General features: G+C 38.6%; 1 protein-coding gene across 1 annotated transcript; it reads left to right on the forward strand.

The window, feature by feature from the left end:
- Nucleotides 1–2,236: 2,236 nt before the first annotated feature.
- On the forward strand, nucleotides 2,237–17,201 carry LOC124623319 (putative OPA3-like protein CG13603). Its single transcript, XM_047149028.1, has 3 exons — nucleotides 2,237–2,453; nucleotides 2,863–3,104; nucleotides 15,157–17,201. The coding sequence occupies exons 1-3, from the start codon at nucleotides 2,312–2,314 to the stop codon at nucleotides 15,454–15,456; spliced, it is 684 nt and encodes a 227-aa protein (XP_047004984.1). The 5' UTR covers nucleotides 2,237–2,311; the 3' UTR covers nucleotides 15,457–17,201.
- Nucleotides 17,202–20,123: the final 2,922 nt, after the last annotated feature.

The following is a 20,123-nucleotide window of genomic DNA, read 5'->3' on the forward strand; positions in this document are numbered from 1 at the left end:
TGTTCTGAAGATTTTTGTGTACTTGTCGAAGGAAACGGGCTTTAGTACATTTTCTTTGCAGAAATTATTGACTTAATCTAAAAGTAATCCATGCACTTTCAAATCGAAACTGAAGAGTTTTCTCACGGGTCACTCATTCTATTCTGTTAAGGAGTTAGTCGAAAATTAATCTGATTCTTATGTTATATTGTTGACTGCATCTACTTAAACTGATAGCTTGACTTTTTTGGGTTCATAAACATTTTATTTTATTTGTTATTACTTTTATGTTGTAGTTTCATGTACTTTCATGTTCCATGACCCTGGCGATTTGCTGCTCAATTTGGTCCTACATAACTAGATGTGCAAATAAATAAATACTTCTAATGGAGTTTTCATGTCCGATACAAACCCTTTCTGGGTTATCTTTCCAGCTGTAATGACTCCTGCATTTCGGAATTTTGTTAATGTGGTCAATTACATACTTTCTCTCATCGTCACTAAAAGCATTATTTTTAATACCATTAAGGCCTCTCTGGCCCAAAGAGTGGGTGTTCTGACCTAGAGCTAATTTTTTAACCATAATATTAACCCCCCTCCTCGATTTTTGAAGTCCACATATGTTTAGAAATGCTACTTTACGAACTACTGCTTCAAAATCATATAAACCACACTATTAGATCTTCTGTTTCCATCACCATTCTTCGTGTATCTGCCTTTGATTGGGATGACTTTGGTTCATCCAAGAAAATACGAGTTTTGGAGATCATAGTTTTTCGTGTCCCAGAATTCTGAAAATATTTTTCCCAAGTTCTCGTGGAAGCTTACAAAACACTGTTTCTTGCACTCACAGTCATGACCTATTTCCCGTTTTCCCATACTCATTTCTCTGTTAACCACTGCGTATTCAAGGCCAGCGTTCCTCTTAGGTTTCCTTCCTTTGGTTAATTTTATATTTTTTAAAGGAACATTTTCATTTCCGCTCTCCTGCACCTCAAATGGTTCTGTCATGGTTTGTGTACTTTCAAGATTCGCCTGTGTTTTCATTCTTTTTCCAGCGAACTGAAAACACTGCAGTTAGCCTATTAGCTTCAGAAATGTAACTTTTGCAAGTGTTCATTTCACAAACAAGTGCAAAAGGTGGTAAGCCATATAAATACGTGCAGACGACTGCAGAAAGTAGTTCTATTAGAAGTGATGACCTCACTTTTTGGTCCCATCCCCCCAAATCAACCAACCAAAGTAGTTCAACAGTTTATAATGCATAAAAGGTAGTCTAATAATGTTTTAAATTACACTTGTTTATTCATAATATGCACAAAGAAATGTGATTAGTTTTCCAAGATCAAAACATGTTAACCAACATAAGCTAAATGTATGCTGAGCCAAGTATTTACATTGGTGATATTACGATCTTCATCGCTTTCTTCGTCATTGGATGAAGTATACTCACTGCCAGATTCTTCAAACAATATATTACTATAATTAAGATCTTCATAATTCAATTACATTCTCTGTTTCCTTTGCCTTTTAGAGGTACAAATCCCACTCGACCCTCCCATTGCGTCTGTGGGATGCCAACGTCTTTTTTCTTGTTCTGTGGCCACCGTATGAATTTTAGATGCTGCAATTGTGGCTCAGAAAAATATGTATTACTCTGCCATCTGTTGAGTTTTTGCTGGAACTACTGGGTATCCTGGTGGCTTATCACATGGACAGTCTCAGATTTATCATAGCTCAATTTTTAACAAAGTGTGGGGTACCATGTTTTTGCTCCCAGCTCTTCAATTTGAAGAAGTTGAATTTGTGCTTAGGACTCCGTTACAGCGTTGTATTTTCTTCTGTTTTTATAAGTTGTATTTTCTGTTAACTCATAATTAAAACGGTTACAAATTATGTCAAGCGGCGTCAGTGCGAGTGATGTGCAACAATTTGTCCTATATCATGATGTGCTTTGCTGTACAAATTGTATGATCTACAGGACCAATAATAAATCAAATCAAATCAAACAAGAAGCGACTTACCATATCGCGATTTTGGAATCAGTTAAGAACGAATATATGTCATGCAGTAGGTGCACTTTAAGAATTGCACTTAATTTCACCTTATTCATGTATTTTTCAATGATAATACAATATAGTGAGCAGCTATACAAATCAGACTGTCTTCGTGTTGAACGGCGCGTAAAATCATGGAAATTCGAACGTCCCGCCAAAACTGTTAACTTTGTAGCCGTAGCTGCACTTCAGGGACTTTGCATATCTTCCAAAAGTTTCAGTTGGGTTGGCGAGCCTGGCGGCTAGTATGCCGAACTGAACTTGCACGCGTAGAAATGGTAGTCGGTGCTTTTCCAATAGCCAAACTCGGCTCTTTACTGTTGCGACAAATAAGTAAACCAATAGCAAATGCTGTCAAAGAGCGCGCGAAGGCTAGCCCTTTTTTTCGCACTTACATATGTATGCCACCAGCACAGTGTAAGTAAATTAGTTTCCTAATTGGAATGTAAACAGAGCAGATTACACATCCTTAGTTGTCACTAATAAACTGAAAATTGCAATTTGTGTTTAAGGACAGTTGTAAGGTACCTAAATGCGAAGTTCCTCCAGCTATAAAAAAAATATTGTTTTCACAGCGTTGTCAAAATTTTATTCCCATTTAAGTGTGTGTTTTTATTCCATGGTTTACTAAGGCTGTCATTTTTGTTCATTTTCACGGAGAAGATGTGTGTAACTGTGTAATTAAACCACAGATGATTTTCTTGTGTATCCATGTTAATACTGCCCTGTTTAGAAGCCGTGAAAAACCCTAAACCTTCTCTCATAGTGTGCAAATAATATAAACATTTTGTCCATTCTAATAGCCATCTCTGTACCTGACCTGCAGTCTACAATTGGTGCGAGGTGAAAGCAAAGATGTGGATAATGAACCTGGGTAAACCTGTGAACATTCCAAGCCTGAATGAAGCAATGGCCATAGAGCTAGGTGCCAACCTGGTGGGAGAAGGAATTATATTTGGAGTTGCTGCTGGAGTACTGTACATAGAGTATAATAGACAGACGAGGAAGGAAACTGCAAAGGAACAGGCTCGTAAAGAGGAGCTTGATACACTTCACTATACAATACAGGTGGTGTACATTTTTTTTATCTATCATGTAACAATTAAGTTTAAATTAAGGCATCATATAAATGTTATTGATTGCAATGAATCTTGTATTGATTTTGTGCCCATAAAGAAAACCATTTTGTGAAATACATTCATGCTTAGTACTTCAGCAAACCAAATGTGTCTACATAACTAAAATAAACTTGTCTGGTATATTACGCGTGCAATGCCAAACATGACTACCAATCCTGCTACAAGCTTTTCATTTTTCATTTGTTGATTTCAGTTTACAGTGCACTAATTTTGACTACTGCTATATTTCTAATAAATTAGACAGCAAAACAAATATATATATATATATATATATATATATATATATATATATATATACACACACACACACACACACACACACACACACACACACACACACACACACACACACACACACACGAGAGAGAGAGAGAGAGAGAGAGAGAGAGAGAGAGAGAGAGAGAGAGAGAGAGAGAGAGAGTTCTGCATGCTAGTTATAAAAAATGCTAATACTTTAATTATGAAAACTCCTGACAGTAATAACAAATGAGTAGGATACTATTTTTCAATCAAAACAATCACTCTTTAAATGATGTACATTGGCTTACAAAAAAAGTGAAGCACACAGAAGGCATGGTCGAATGTGCCACTTTGTACACGGGTACACCATCAGATGATACATAAATGATTATAGTTACGATTGTCTATGATAGGTGGAATGGCCACCATGGTGCATTAGTGTTGTTCATATTTAATGTCGTTACTATGCTTCCTAGTGTGTACAAAGGGTGTGAGAAGTGTCAGTAGTTGAATGTTCACTATGAGGAACATGGAGGTGCAGTGTACTCACACGAGACAACATTTTCAGCACCTGACAGTTTGAAAGGAGCCAATTGCAGGTCTCTATTTGACTGACTGGTTGAATCATACAATATCCAGATTTGTGGGGAATTTAATTGTGACAGTGGGTCCTATGTTGGACTGTATTGAAACCTGAGGACAGGTTCTGGTTGGCCACATCTGACCACAAGTAAGGACCATCATATTGTGCACTAAGCAAATCATCAGCCTTTCAAATTTGCACCTGCCACTGAAGAACAAGTAATGGACTCCTTGCAATATTCTTTGCCCTCCTGCACCATTGGTCGGAGACTAGTAGCAGCCAAGCAAGGAAATTGGTGTGCCATGCATAGACTACCATTGACACCACAACACAAATGGCTCTGTCCAGTGTTGCTACTGTGATGAGGAAGCATGGATTACTGTTGAATGGTGTCACATTGTGTTCAGTGATGAATCACTCTGTTGGGCTACACTGGGTCATCCCAGTCAGTGAGAATGGCAATAGTATGCGGAGGTCTCATTATTCCAGTGTTTTGGAGAGGCACTGTGGTGTTACTGCTGGTGTCAGGGTGTGGGGAGCCATTAGGTATGACTTAAGGTCACAGCTAGTAAGGACTGAGGGAAGAGCATGTCATGAACATCCTGCCCCTCATATGTGACCACTTTTGTGACAGTATCTTAGTGACATTTTTCAACAGGACAATGCTGGTCCACACAACAGGTGTCTCCATGAACTGTGTTCGTGATGTTGAGGTACTCCCATAGTCAGTGTGTTCTCCAGGTTTGTCCCAATAGAATGTATGGACCATCTCAGACATCAACTCCATCCCAGTGCCAGTATCCAGGATATCAAGGGCCCATTGTAACAGTTGTGGTCAGTTTGCCCCAGGAGTGAATACAACAGCTTTGACACCCTTCCCAACTGGGGCATACATCCAATCCAAAGGGGGTGCAATACCATAATGATAACTGGGTACATAACACAGAGTCCTTTGTAAATCTGACTTGATTTTATAATCACAGAAACAACATAACACATCCTCTCAACTTGTGAAGGTTCATTTTGTTTCCTCCTCCCCTTCTGGGTGCTTTAGTTGTTTAGTCAAACGGTGTAAGCATTTTTGTGTAGTATACTACCTTGTTAATACCTTTTTTGTATAACCATTCTGAACAGAAAAATTCCGAAAGACCATTACACCATGCATACCCACTGCTGTAGCTGAGGTCATTAACTCATGCCTGTGCAATGGTGGTCTCAGCTCAGTTCAAATCCTGGTGGTGAATGAGATCTTCACCACCAGTATTTGACCTGCCAGTAGAGGAGAGATGGCGGTGTACATTGTCTGATCATCAGTCTTTGTGCCAATGTCCTGGTTTAAATTTCAAATCTCTGATGAGCATCTCACACTGTTGAAGTTGACCTGTCACTGAGATGGGGATGTCAAGCTTCCCACATGGATCTGTACTGAATGCCACACCCTCTGTAATTGCAGTGAGTGATGTTATAACCATTGTGGGTCCTACTGTTTCATCGCCATTATAAATGGATGACTTTTGTGTGTATTATCTTAGCTCTCCGTCACACTGTGCTGCAGAATGCCATCTTGAGAATGCTATAAGGAGGATACAAGATTAGGCCAAGGAACATGGGTACTGTTTTTCACCTATGAAATATCATGTCCTGCATTTTTGCAGACTTCAGTCAGTACATCCGTACCTGGAACTGTACTTAGACCATCTACTAGAAGTAGTTCTCCAATGTTGATTTTTAGGATTATCATTGTATAGTAAAGTAACATTGTCATCAGACATACAAATCAAGGATAATGGCTTGAGGTAACTAAATGCTTTGTTTCTGCTGTGACACCTTGTGGGGAACAGATTGAATGGATTTATTAAGTTTTTATCAGACAATAATTTTATCTCACTTAAGGCTATGGATGTGTTCCTTGTTGTTCAGCAGTGCCACTTGTACTCTGTTTATTAGGCCCTGTCCACAATAACAGAGTACATCTAGCAACTGGAGCCTTTCATATGACCCTTGTAGTTAGCCTTTTTGTGGAACCTGTTATCCCATATTTGAAAGTATGACACCAGCTGCTCCTGATCTACTATGCAATCACTATCAACTAGACCACCGTTATTCCAGTCTTTTCCATAATGAAAGAATCTAGCTGCTTATGAATTGTCTGCAGACAGGCAGACCAGCTGAGGTATGGCTTGAGGACGTATGTGGAGAACTCAGATTCCCCCATTTGCTTGTATCCAAAAAACCATGTCTTGGACTTCTCCATGGTATGTCACTAGGCCACAGCACTGTAGCACAGAGGGAACTCTACAGGTTCCACTACTTACAAACAGATATTTAACTCTTGTATACCATGATTATCCACTTAGCAAAATTGTTTATACAGATGATTTTAAAGTCAGTAACTTTTTTGTATTTTTCCTTTTTCTCAGTTCAGTCCCCAGTTGGTGTTTTCAGTCACGTACTAAATATGTTAGAATGCAGCTTTCCTTTTTCAGATTAAATCCTTCTGGAGTTGTTCATCTAGTATAATGTCCTTAACAATTGTGCAACTATTCTTTTTACTATATAAGACTTAAAATTTTTAGACATGTTACAATGGATACTTCTTAACAGATAATACTCTTTCTTCACAATACTAATGGGAATTTGTAAATGTGGAGTTTGTGTTCAGTTACTTTGTAGCATGGATAATAGAAAAAAACTTACAATTTGGCTGTCTTTAAAGATTGCGTTTCCTACTGATATTAGAATACTGAGGGGGAGAGCTCAGTGGTCATGACTCTGGACTCCGTTCAAGAGGACTATTCTTGAAGAAGACACGGACTTAAATTCCTGTTCTGCTGCCCAGATTTAAATTTTCTATGGTTTCACTAAATATTCAGCCCTTGGGATAGTCCATGTAAAGTAGGACACATGATATTTAAAAGTTTAAAATTAGGTACTTTTATATAGTTTTTTTGAAATGGCTGGACTTACTACTGTATGGCAAGAATGATTTGAGAACATTATTGCTTTCCCTCCATAATTTGTAGCCATTTATATGATGCCATATGTTTTTTCATATGATGCGAGTGGGAATTATTGGCGATTTTGGACCTTCATTTCAACTAATTGGCAGGTAAGAGTTAGCATATCATTATTTATATTACTGTTACATACCCTAATGTACTGCATAAAAAGTAGAAAACTGAAGAACGTAAATTATATGTTGGGGTAAATAATATAATACAACAGCATGAACTTTCATGTAACATGAGCCACTTTCATGTAATAAGTTTTTATACCAAGAGAGATATAAGAGATAAATTTATCTTGTTCAGTAATTTACTTTGTAGTGTAAAAACAGTTGTATTACTTTTTAGGTTAGAAGAGGAGGATACCTGCAGCAGAAAGACAGAGTAGGAGGGGGGGGGGGGGGGGAGGGAGTGAGTTAAAGAGTAAAGGAAAATGTGAAGAATTTAAGAAGCAGCATCTGGAAGAAGCTCAAAAGACATAGCAAGTCAACATAAGCAAGAACTGTTAGTAGAAGAAAGAAGAGCCAAAAATAGGGAGAGGGTTAGAAAACATAGGCAGCATAAGATGCAAGATCAGCCAGCTAGTAAAGCAAGTTTGTCGCCATTTAAGTCACATAGTGCTCCGGATAAAGCCATGGCTAGAGTGCTGCAGTTGCTTACATTAGCAAGTTACTGTCAAGTATACCTGAAAATGTGAAGGTAGTTTCAATCTGGTCAGATCGACCTGACTCGCAGTTTAAAAACAAGTATATTACTGCTGTTGTACCTCAATTTCAATAATTTCATAATGTGGAAGTCTATTGGAACTTGTTTGCTACATGCCATGGTAAAGGAGCCGTAGATGGAATTGATGCAGTTGCGGAATGGCTATTGAGGAATGCTGTAAAAAAGCAAAAATTCATTTTAGGTGATGCATCAGCTTCCACTCAGGTGGCTGCAAGTACCACAAATATGCAGGTTTTTCATGTGTCTGCTGATGAAATTCAAGGAATCAATGTGAAACTTAATGTGGCTCAAATATTTTCTTTGGCACCATCAGTGCCAAACATAAAAAGCATTCACTGCTTTCACTACAAGAAAGGAGTACTACAAACAGTCTCCAAAGAATTTTGCTGCTGCAGATCATCCTATTGGAGAAACTATAGAAAGGGTGAAAATTGGAGACTGGTACAAAGTGGAATACGACAGTAAATACAGTGCTGGAGAAATACATGCAGTTTTTGGAAATTCTTACATAATCAGTGTGATGGAGTGTGCTGGCCTCTATTGGAAATGGCCAGTAAAACATTATGAAATTACAAAGAATATTAATCCACATGATGTTGTCAGTGCAAGAGGATATTTTCAGTTCTGACTTTTAATTGAATTTACAGTTCATTTTCCCACATGTCATGCTCTTATTATTTTTCATAGTGTTTGAAAAGTGAAAGGTTAATGTTGTTGTTGTTGTTGTTGTTGTTGTTGTCTTCAGTCCTGAGACTGATTTGATGCAGCTCTCCATGCTACTCTATCCTGTGCAAGCCTCTTCATCTCCCAGTACTTACTGCAACCTACATACTTCTGAATCTGCTTAGTGTATTCATCTCTTGGTCTCCCTCTACGATTTTTACCCTCCACGCTGCCCCCCAATGCTAAATTTGTGATCCCTTGATGCCTCGAAACATGTCCTACCAATCGGTCCCTTCTTTTTGTCAATTTGTGCCACAAACTCCTCTTCTCCCCAATTCTGTTCAATACCTCCTCATTAGTTATGTGATCTACCCATCTAATCTTCAGCATTCTTCTGTAGCACCACATTTCAAAAGCTTCTATTCTCTTCTTGTCCAAACTATTTATCGTCCATGTTTCACTTCCATACATGGCTACACTCCATACAAATACTTTCAGAAACGACTTCCTGATGCTTAAATCTATACTCAATGTTAACAAATTTCTCTTTTTCAGAAACGCTTTCCTTGCCATTGCCAGTCTACATTTTATATCCTCTCTACTTTGACCATTATCAGTTATTTTACTCCCCAAATAGCAAAACTCCTTTACTACATTAAGTGTCTCATTTCCTAATCTAATTCCCTCAGCATCACCTGATTTAATTTGACTACATTCCATTATCCTTGTTTTGCTTTTGTTGATGTTCATCTTATATCCTCCTTTCAAGACACTATCCATTCCGTTCAACTGCTCTTCCAAGTTCTTTGCTGTCTCTGACAGAATTACAATGCCATTGGCGAACCTCAAAGTTTTTATTTCTTCTCCATGAATTTTAATACCTACTCCGAATTTTTCTTTTGTTTCCTTTACTGCTTCCTCAATATACAGATTGAATAACATTGGGGATAGGCTACAACCCTGTCTCACTCCCTTCCCAACCACTGCTTCCCTTTCATACCCCTCGACTCTTATAACTGGTTTCTGCACAAATTGTAAATAGCCTTTCGCTCCCTGTATTTTACCCCTGCCACCTTCAGAATTTGAAAGAGAGTATTCCAGTTAACATTGTCAAAAGCTTTCTCTAAGTCTACAAATGCTAGAAACGTAGGTTTGCCTTTTCTTAATCTGGCTTCTAAGATAAGTCGTAGGGTCAGTATTGCCTCACGTGTTCCAACATTTCTACGGAATCCAAACTGATCTTCGCCGAGGTCGGCTTCTTCTAGTTTTTCCATTCGTCTGTAAAGAATTCGCGTTAGTATTTTGCAGCTGTGACTTATTAAACTGATAGTTCGGTAATTTTCACATCTGTCAACACCTGCTTTCTTTGGGATTGGAATTATTGTATTCTTCTTGAAGTCTGACTGTATTTCGCCTGTCTCATACATCTTGCTCACCAGATAGTAGAGTTTTGTCATGACTGGCTCTCCCAAGGCCGTCAGTAGCTCTAATGGAATGTTGTCTACTCCCGGGGCCTTGTTTCGACTTAGGTCTTTCAGTACTCTGTCAAACTCTTCACGCAGTATCTTATCTCCCATTTCGTCCTCATCTACATCCTCTTCCATTTCCATAATATTGTCCTCAAGTACATCGCCCTTGTATGAGCCCTCTATATACTCCTTCCACCTTTCTGCCTTCCCTTCTTCGCTTAGAACTGGGTTTCCATCTGAGATCTTGATATTCATATAAGTGGTTCTCTTCTCTCCAGAGGTATCTTTAATTCTCCTGTAGGCAGTATCTATCTTACCCCTAGTGAGATAAGCCTCTACACCCTTACATTTGTCCTCTAGCCATCCCTGCTTAGCCATTTTGCACTTCCTGTCGATCTCATTTTTGATACGTTTGTATTCCTTTTTGCCTGCTTCATTTACTGCATTTTTATATTTTCTCCTTTCATCAATTAAATTCAATAAAATTCAATATTTCTTCTGTTACCCAAGGATTTATATTAGCCGTTGTCTTTTTACCTACTTGATCGTCTGTTGCCTTCACTACTTCATCCCTCAGAGCTACCCATTCTTCTTCTACTGTATTTCTTTCCCCCATTCCTGTCAGTTGTTCCCTTATGCTCTCTCTAAAACTCTGTACAACCTCTGGTTCTTTGAGTTTATCCAGGTCCCATCTCCTTAATTTCCCACCTGTTTGCAATTTCTTCAGTTTTAATCTACAGTTCATAACCAATAGATTGTGGTCAGAGTCCACATCTGCCCCTGGAAATGTCTTACAATTTAAAACCTGGTTCCTAAATCTCTGTCTTACCATTATATAATCTATCTGATACCTTTTAGTATCTCCAGGGTTCTTCCATGTATACAACCTTCTTTCATGATTCTTGAACCAAGTGTTGGCTATGATTAAGTTATGCTCTGTGAAAAATTCTACCAGACGGCTTCCTCTTTCATTTTTTTCCCCCATCCATATTCACCCACTACGTTTCCTTCTCTCCCTTTTCCTACTCTCGAATTCCAGTCACCCATGACTATTAAATTTTCGTCACCCTTCACTATCTGAATAATTTCTTTTATCTCATCATACATTTCTTCAATTTCTTCGTCATCTGCAGAGCTAGTTGGCACATAAACTTGTACTACTGTAGTAGGTGTGGGCTTCGTATCTATCTTGGCCACAATAATGCGTTCACTATGCTGTTTGTAGTAGCTTACCCGCATTCCTATTTTCCTATTCATTATTAAACCTACTCCTGCATTACCCCTATTTGATTTTGTGTTTATAACCCCGGTAGTCACCTGACCAGAAGTCTTGTTCCTCCTGCCACCGAACTTCACTATTCCCACTATATTTAAATTTAACCTATTCATTTGCCTTTTTACATTTTCTAACCTACCTGCCCGATTAATGGATCTGACATTCCACGCTCCGATCCGTAGAACGCCAGTTTTCTTTCTCCTAATAATGACATCCTCTTGAGTAGTCCCCACCCGGAGATCCGAATAGGGGACTATTTTACCTCCGGAATATTTTACCCAAGAGGACGCCATCATCATTTAATCATACAGTAAAGCTGCATGCTCTCAGGAAAAATTACGGCCATGGTTTCCCCTTGCTTTCAGCCGTTCGCAGTACCAGCACAGCAAGGCCGTTTTGGTTATTGTTACAAGGCCAGATCAGTCAATCATCCAGACTGTTGCCCTTGCAACTACTGAAAAGGCTGCTGCCCCTCTTCAGGAACCACATGTTTGTCTGGCCTCTCAACAGATAACCCTCTGTTGTGGTTGCACCTATGGTACGCCTATCTGTATCGCTGAGGCACGCAAGCCTCCCCACCAACGGCAAGGTCCATGGTTCATGGGGGGAGGTATTTGGCATATAATGTCATATTTTCATTTTCTGGTTGCAGCAAAAAAGCTTTCCAAACAAGACGTAACAAGTAACATGAGTCATGTAACATTGTCACGTGCCTTTTTCGGTATATTACAATATTTCATATGGTATAAATATTTTTACAAATGTGTAACTCTCTCTTGTTTGAATGCCAACCTAATATGCATTTTCTGTGATAAAAACCAGATCCATACTAATAGTTTGAGGACAGTTTTGACATAAAGTGCACGATGTCCCAAATTTATATCATGAGTCACAACACGAATTACATATTTGTTCTTTAATTTTAATGCTCTTCCCTGCATAAATAACACTTCAAGATTTTTGCCTGAATAACACAATTTATAATGATGATTTACAAAAGAAAATGTCGGTTTGTAGATTGATATCAAGTGAACATAATAAAACACTGATTTCAAAATGTAACATGAGTCACCATGGAATCTCCCCCTTTGAAATGGGGACACCTGCTTTCCTGCCTCATTCTTATCCAATTCAAACTTGCGTCTGTCCCGAATCAGCCCAATGTCAAGCCATGTGCATCACAGTTCCTTTGTAATCACAGTTCATTTGTGACTGGTTTTTATTTCCCATGAATAGCATTAATCTGAACATGGACTGCCACTTAAATATTAAGATTTTTACTGAACTTGCTGTCAGAGTAGTGGACAGATTAAACATGTATACAGGCATAATACCAATTTATTGTGGCTACGTAGTGTAGCTGAAACTGATAACAGGTGAAGTACACATTTATGGTTATGTCTCTGATAATTTTTACATGTTCGTTAATTCCCCTTGCATGGTACACAGGTGAGAAAGTTTTTGTGGTTTTCCATATAGAGGGAAACATTCCACGCGGGGAAAAAAAAAAACATTCCACGTGGGAAAAATATATCTAAAAACAAAGATGATATCAATATAATGGAAGGAAACATTCCACGTGGGAAAAATTATATATAAAAACAAAGATGAGGTGACTTACAGAGCAAAAGCGCTGGCAGGTCGATAGACACACAAACAAGCGTCAACTTCGCATGTAATGTTTGTGTGTCTATCGACCTGCCAGCGCTTTTGTTCGGTAAGTCACCTCATCTTTGTTTTTATATATAAAAACAAAGATGATGTGACTTACCAAACGAAAGCGCTGGCACGTCGATACACACACACAAACATACACACAAAATTCTAGCTTTCGCAACCAACGGTTGCTTCATCAGGAAAGAGGGAAGGAGAGGGAAAGACGGAAGGATGTGGGTTTTAAGGGAGAGGGTAAGGAGTCATTCCAATAGCGGAAAGACTTACCTTAGGGGGAAAAAAGGACGGGTATACACTCGCGCGCGCGCGCCCTCACACACACACACACACATATCCATCCACACATATACAGACACAAGCAGACATATTCAAAGGCAAAGAGTTTGGGCAGAGATGTCAGTTGAGGCAGAAGTGCAGAGGCAAAGATGTTGTTGAATGACAGGTGAGGTATGAGTGGCAGCAACTTGACATTAGCGGAGATCGAGGACTGGTGGATAACAGGAAGAGAGGATATATTCAAGCGCAAGTTCCCATCTCCAGAGTTCGGATAGGTTGGTGTTAGTGGGAAGTATCCAGATAACCCGGTCAGTGTAACACCGTGCCAAGATGTGCTGGCTGTGCACCAAGGCATGTTTAGCCACAGGGTGATCCTCATTACCAACAAACACTGTCTGCCTATGTCCATTCATGCGAATGAACAGTTTGTTGCTGGTCATTCCCACATAGAATGCGTCACAGTGTAGGCAGGTCAGTTGGTAAATCACGTGGGTGCTTTCACACGTGGCTCTGCCTTTGATCGTGTACACCTTCTGGGTTACAGGACTGGAGTAGGTGGTGGTGGTGGTGGTGGTGGTGGTGGTGGGAGGGTGCATGGGACAGGTTTTACACCGGGGCAGTTACAAGGGTAGGAGCCAGAGGGTAGGGAAGGTGGTTTGGGGATTTCATAGGGATGAACTAAGAGGTTACGCAGCTATCTTGTCCACCCAAATTATCTCTGGAACAATAACAGCTATTGGAAAACGACTTTCACCGGTATCAATGTAGGGCTGGGGCCCATGAATGTACATATTTGGAAACATTCTAAAACGAAAGCATATGTGTTTTTTAACATGCTTATGTTTTTTAAATGGACCTCCTATATTTTTTCTTCAGCAATCCATAGCATGACAAAGCACATACACAATGGCGTTGATTGCATCGCAATATTCCCATTACATCCCAAGATATTGAGACGCGAAGTTGACGCTTGAAACACCCGACACGCGCTGCTAGCGTACGTCCTGAGGCGCAAGCGTGAACCCCATGCTGCCCGTAATCGCAATGTGATTGACATGCGTAATCACACTTCGATACTTATCAAGAGGTCCGAAACGAATAATACGGTCTGCTGCCATCCTGCTGCGATTACGGGCAGCATGGGGTTCACGCCTGAGCCTCAGGACATGCACTAGCAGCGCATGTCAGGTGTTTCAAGCGTCAACTTCGCATCTCAATATCTCGGGATGTAATGGGAATATTGTGATGCAATCAATGCCATTGTGTATGTGCTTTGTCATGATATGGATTGCTGAAGAAAAAATATAGGAGGTCCATTTAAAAAAACATAAGTTTGTGTTAAAAAACACATATGCTTTCGTTTTAGAATGTTTCCAAATATGTAAATTCATGGGCCCCAGCCCTCCATTGATACCGGTGAAGTTGTTTTCCCTGTGTGTGTGTGTGTGTGTGTGTGTGTGTGTGTGTGTCTCTCTCTCTCTCTCTCTCTCTCTCTCTCTCTCTCTCTATATATATATATATATATATATATATATATATATATATATATATATATATTCCACATGGGAAAAATTATATATAAAAACACAAGATGAGGTGACTTACCGAACGAAAGCGCTGGCAGTTCGATAGACACACAAACAAACACAAACATACACACAAAATTCAAGCTTTCGCAACAAACTGTTGCCTCATCAGGAAAGAGGGAAGGAGAGGGAAAGACGGAAGGAAGTGGGCTTTAAGGGTGAGGGTAAGGAGTCATTCCAATCCCGGGAGCGGAAAGACTTACCTTAGGGGGAAAAAAGGACAGGTATACACTCGCGCACACACACACATATCCATCCGCACATACACAGACACAAGCAGACATTTGTAAATATATTTTAGATATATTTTTCCCACGTGGAATGTTTCCCTCCCTTTTTTGTATGGTTTTTGTATCCAAGTTGGGATAGGAAAACTCCATATTTCTTCCCCATTACCTGTGTTGTATTTGTAGAGAGTTTGCAGTTCTGAATTACTGTTGAATTGATTGTTCTTCATGTATTAGTAACATTTTCACTTTACAGGAACTCTACTTTACTACTGAGCGTCAGGATGCACAGATACGTGAACTGACACGCATGATTGTGGACTTGGAATGTGAAGTAAGCCACAAATCTTGGCTTGGACGGATTAAGCATCCAAAGCATGCGCATCACCCTGCTCCGGATACTGAGATACATATAGTACCTGACCGACATCATCATAGTAATGAGACCAACCATGCAAGTTCAGGAAAAATGGCAGAGAAAGACAATGAAAGTGAAACCAGTTTTGTTATGCGTGCACTTGAAATGCTTCGTGCTGATATGGAAGGTCGTCGATAGTGTATAAATCTTTTATGTTAAACATGCCATGAATGGCAGATGTAGCAAATATGTAAAAAGAGAAGACTGTCTTTTGACAACTGTTGCATCATTCATATGAAATTATTTAAGAAGTAAATGGGATGCTGCTGTATTTGGCCAGTTGTTCCATAAATAACAATTTTCTGTATAGTGAGAATTAAGAGAAGCAATGTTGTGTTTGCTGCACATTCACAGTGCAATACGTTGTAGTAATCTGCCGTACGGTGCCTTCTTTAAGTTGACATTTTATGTAATAGGCAAACAAGTGTGGGAATAAGTCTTCTTAGACATTTACACTAAAACATAAACAAGCTTCAATTAATATTTGATGTCCCACATACCTGATTTATTCATTCTTTTGGGGGTACTGTAAATATTGCACTCATAGCTGGCAGTGAGGGATCAAATTAGTTTTGCATGTTTATATTGATTAGGAGGGAGTTTTGATCTAAATTGGTGTGTGGCTTGTTACCTATGTGATAAGGAAGGTCCGGTGGGAATGGATACCATATGTAGTTCTTGTGCAGTGAGAGAGGAAAAAAAAATTAAAAATCAATGTGGTTAAAAGACTGTTATGCACCAATAGAGACCAGAACTCTCCTCCGTCTGCTGCAAAATGCCAGATCACACACCAGAGTCCAGATTTGCAATTCCATCACACACAAAACATGAAAATGCATTCTGGATAAATTTACCTATGTAATTTGTAGAGGTTGAAAAGGAAGTAGTGTCAGGATCCGTTAAGTGTCCGAGCCAATAATGAAGCCTGCAACATTGTTTGTGAAATAAAATCCCCATAAACGTCATCTACTGATATGAGCAAAACCTGTCTTTAGTGTTTTTGGGTGGTATGTGGCTGCAAGGACAGAGAGAAACAGTTCCAATTTATGGAGATATAGCTTGGTCCAAAAGGAGAGCAGCTGGTATCTGCTAGTCCCAGAAGAGCAGGGCTGACACTGACAGAGTGCCAGGTAATTCCTTTTTTATATTGAGTTATTTAAGATCTGTTACTGTTGTATGATGTCTAAAGTAATTTTGTTCACTACACAAAAATACTGATCAGAAAGAAGCACACAAGTGGGCATACATTACTGTCATTTATTTTTTTCGAATTTTTCTAGCAGTTTGGATAAATATTGTGAACTATGTATCTTTTGCACTGTAATGTTGAAAGTGCTGTTCTGTTTTATTTTAGTTCATCTATGTTCTCATTTTCCATTTCTTGTTTCTTTTGATATTAAAATTTAAGGAAGTGGAAAAAAATGGCAGTTTGTGCTAAGTGTTGTGAAGTTACAGCTTTTCCTTCTCCAACATTTGTCGTTAGATCAATTATAGGACCTGGAGTTAGTGACATAGTTTATTATATTGTTGACTTTGTCATGCAATGAAATTCAGTTAATTCTACGATTTACATGTATGAAAAAGAAACTTCCATTTTATTCTTCAAATGGCAAAATTCTCATTTGTTTGAAGCACTTTACTAAATAAATGTTATTGATAGATTGGGTAACAAACTGTTCGTATGATCAGTATGCATTAAAAATTAAAGCAATCAGTATTGTAATTTTTATGTTTGTAATGAATACATTTCTCAATGGATTTCCCTATGTTAACAGATGAAATCAAACAAAAAAAAAGTGAACAATCTTGAAATCAGTGAACTTTTTATTTTTACAATTTATTTAATTCATGCTATGATAAGTTGATTGGTTTCATATGTAGCATACAAATGTTAACTTTCCAAATTGTTATGGAGACAAACTATCTGGCTTGCATGTATCTCAAAAATATTTATTAAAAATATATTTTATGAAATCTTCAGCTTGTTGAATGAACAGACATAAATTTACATCTAATCATGCAGAGGGCAGTGTGTTTCATAAATGTCTAATGTAAGTGCAAACAAATGCTGTTGACAAGTGATGTACCCTAATGACCCTTGAATTTACAGCTATCTCTTGTCCTGTGGCTGAGTTCATGGATGAATGTCATTGAAGATCAACTACATTAAAGATCCTTAATGATATCTTCACTTCTGTAGACAGAAAAAAGAAAAGAAATAGATTCAATGATATTGAGAATTGGAGCCCAGATTCCAACAGAGGAAGGACTAGATTCTTCTCTTTGTCATTCAGCAAAATCATTGTAAAAAAGCAATGGAACTATGGGATAAGATAAAAGCTCAAAGAATTAAACAAAATCACAAAACAAGCAGAAGTGAATGTTGAAAACTAGATGAGCAAAAGAGACTTTTGCTAGGAAAGCAGTATCTGGATCAAATGGGGTAATAATACTTTTAAGCAGAAAATGGAAGAATAGTGTGATTAATAACCACCACTTACCATCAGAAGAACGATAAAATTAAAGGCTCCTTCAGTAGATGGGTGCATAACAGACTTTCGCAGTGACAAATAGTAAAATTGAAGAAATCAAAGTTACCTACTGGAATTTTCTGAGAATTAGGGATTTGTCTTAAGGTGCGAGTGCTATGATGCGGCAGCAGTTGTCGCAATTTAAGTGATGCTCACGGGAGATGTAATGAGTCTCACAAAGCAGCTGTGACCAATAACAGTACATGAGAAAAATGAGTTTTCAGATTTTCTTGCAGTAAAAAATACTGTTTCTACAGAGTAAGCAAAATGAAACTGAACAGGAAAATATTTCATGCTTCTTAAGACCAGCAGGAAACTGCTTATCTCGGAGCACAAAGACAAATATGATCCTTTTTATTAAAAGACACTGAGCAGCATGGTACCAGCTGACTCCTCCTACCTTCCTCAGCATCTTTAAAAATTTTGTCACACAAACATATTAACACTATTTTTAATGGGCAACTCGCTTCCACAAACTCCTTTAACTATAACTCTCTTGCACCCACTAGTCCATTGCTGTGTTGCTCATACCCATCCACTCCCACTTGCCCATTCTCACTCGCTCATTCAGCCCACCGCATTCTCATTAACTATTTGTGTGTCTGTAGCACTGTTCCCACTCTCATAGCCACAGTCTCATTTGTTCTGTCCTAGTAAATACTGTCTCTTCCTCCTGTCACCATCTCCCTCTTACTCTCTCCTACGGCTAGTATCTCATTCATTCCTTCCCACTGTCATTATTCTCCTTTCCTCATTGTTGTTTTCATAGACCCCCTCTCTCATTATCACAGGCACTCACCCACTTCCACTTTCTTCTTCTCTTTTATTCCTCTCCCTCTGGCACTGCCTCCTTCACTCTCAGCAAGAAAAAAACATAAATATGTTCGCATGCCAAAATTTTTGGGGAAATTTTTAAAGGTGCTGGAGGAAGTATAACAAGTCAGCTGGTAACCCACATTTCAGTCAGTCTTTTAATAAGCAGGGGTAGACTCACCTTTTTTTGTGCTCTGATAGGAGAATTTTTTCCCTGGTTACCTCCTTTTTCCTGCTACATCGGGGTATGTCATATAAAAGAACTTTAAGGGCCAGTAACACTTTGACAGTTAACTTATTTGAAATGGAAATAGTGCAAAACTAATTTTGCACCTTCGACCAGATTTTAGGCACATAAAAATTTTGCATGTGCTTTAATACAACAACAGGGGTTCCCGCAACTCTTCTGATGATAAAAGAGACTCTTTACAGCATATTTCTCCATCCCACATTGCTTTATAAACCAATTTTTTTCTTTTCCCCCCTCTCTCTGGATTTTACATGCACATGTTACATGTAGAAGTAGGGTAACTTTGAACCTCTGTATCTCGGGTACATATAAAAAAATAATCAAGAAAATTTTCAAGGTGGTTTGGGATTTGCGTCTTAGGAATCTTTCATAAAAATTTCAGCCACTGTGGAATCCACAACTCAGTTTTGATACCCAAAAAACATGTTTTTCATCTTTTCCTAGGACTATCCATAAACTAGATGGTGCCCCCATAATCCCCTTAAGTTGCACCATAAATTACATCTAATGCAAAAATAACCAAGCAATTTGCCTAAGCTAGAGGAAGTGTGTAATATTCACATACAGTAAGATGACCCTTCTGTTGAGTATACAGATGGCCCTAGCCCAGAACACACAACCCTACCTTTCTGTTACCAACAAAACCCAAGGTACGAGTCCTGGAAAAGTCACATTTTTATACGTGGCATTCTGGAACAATTGCGTTGGGAATGCTATCGCATGCGTACTGATAGGCAACCTGACTTACATCATCTGCACATGGAACGATGATGTAAATTGGGTTGCCTATTTTAAGGTGCATGAAATATTTTCCAAGCCAGTTTCATGTTGCATATCCCATAAATGAAGCAACTCCTGGAGTTAGTGTTTTTTAGATGTTCTGTTTCCTTTAAAAAGTTCACATTTCCAGATTTTTTTTCCTTCACTATAAATACATTTTATACGATGTTGAGGAAACTGATGACATACAAAACATTTTTTTTTGTCTTATAGTTTCACATCACTATTTTTTTCATTATTTATTGTGATACTTGGAAACTCAGTAATCCATCACATAAAATTCGAAGGGTTTGCAACAAAATATAATTAACATGTCAGTGTTTTTAAAAATGGTATGAATGCCAACCTACCCCCATGAACCATGGATCTTGCCGTTGATGGGTAGGCTTGCGTGCCTCAACGATACAGATGGCCGTACCGTAGGTGCAACC

Source organism: Schistocerca americana, chromosome 1 (genome assembly GCF_021461395.2).
Source record: "Schistocerca americana isolate TAMUIC-IGC-003095 chromosome 1, iqSchAmer2.1, whole genome shotgun sequence".
Lineage (NCBI taxonomy): Eukaryota > Metazoa > Arthropoda > Insecta > Orthoptera > Acrididae > Schistocerca > Schistocerca americana.

What these genes read in the sequence shown, in the direction of transcription:
- LOC124623319 (XM_047149028.1), top strand. Translation starts at nt 2,312, where the DNA reads ATGGTAGTCGGTGCTTTTCCAATAGCCAAACTCGGCTCTTTACTGTTG. An exon ending in ATGTATGCCACCAGCACAGT is followed by an intron (nt 2,454 to 2,862) that starts GTAAGTAAATTA and finishes CCTGACCTGCAG; the next exon opens with TCTACAATTGGTGCGAGGTG. An exon ending in CACTTCACTATACAATACAG is followed by an intron (nt 3,105 to 15,156) that starts GTGGTGTACATT and finishes TTCACTTTACAG; the next exon opens with GAACTCTACTTTACTACTGA.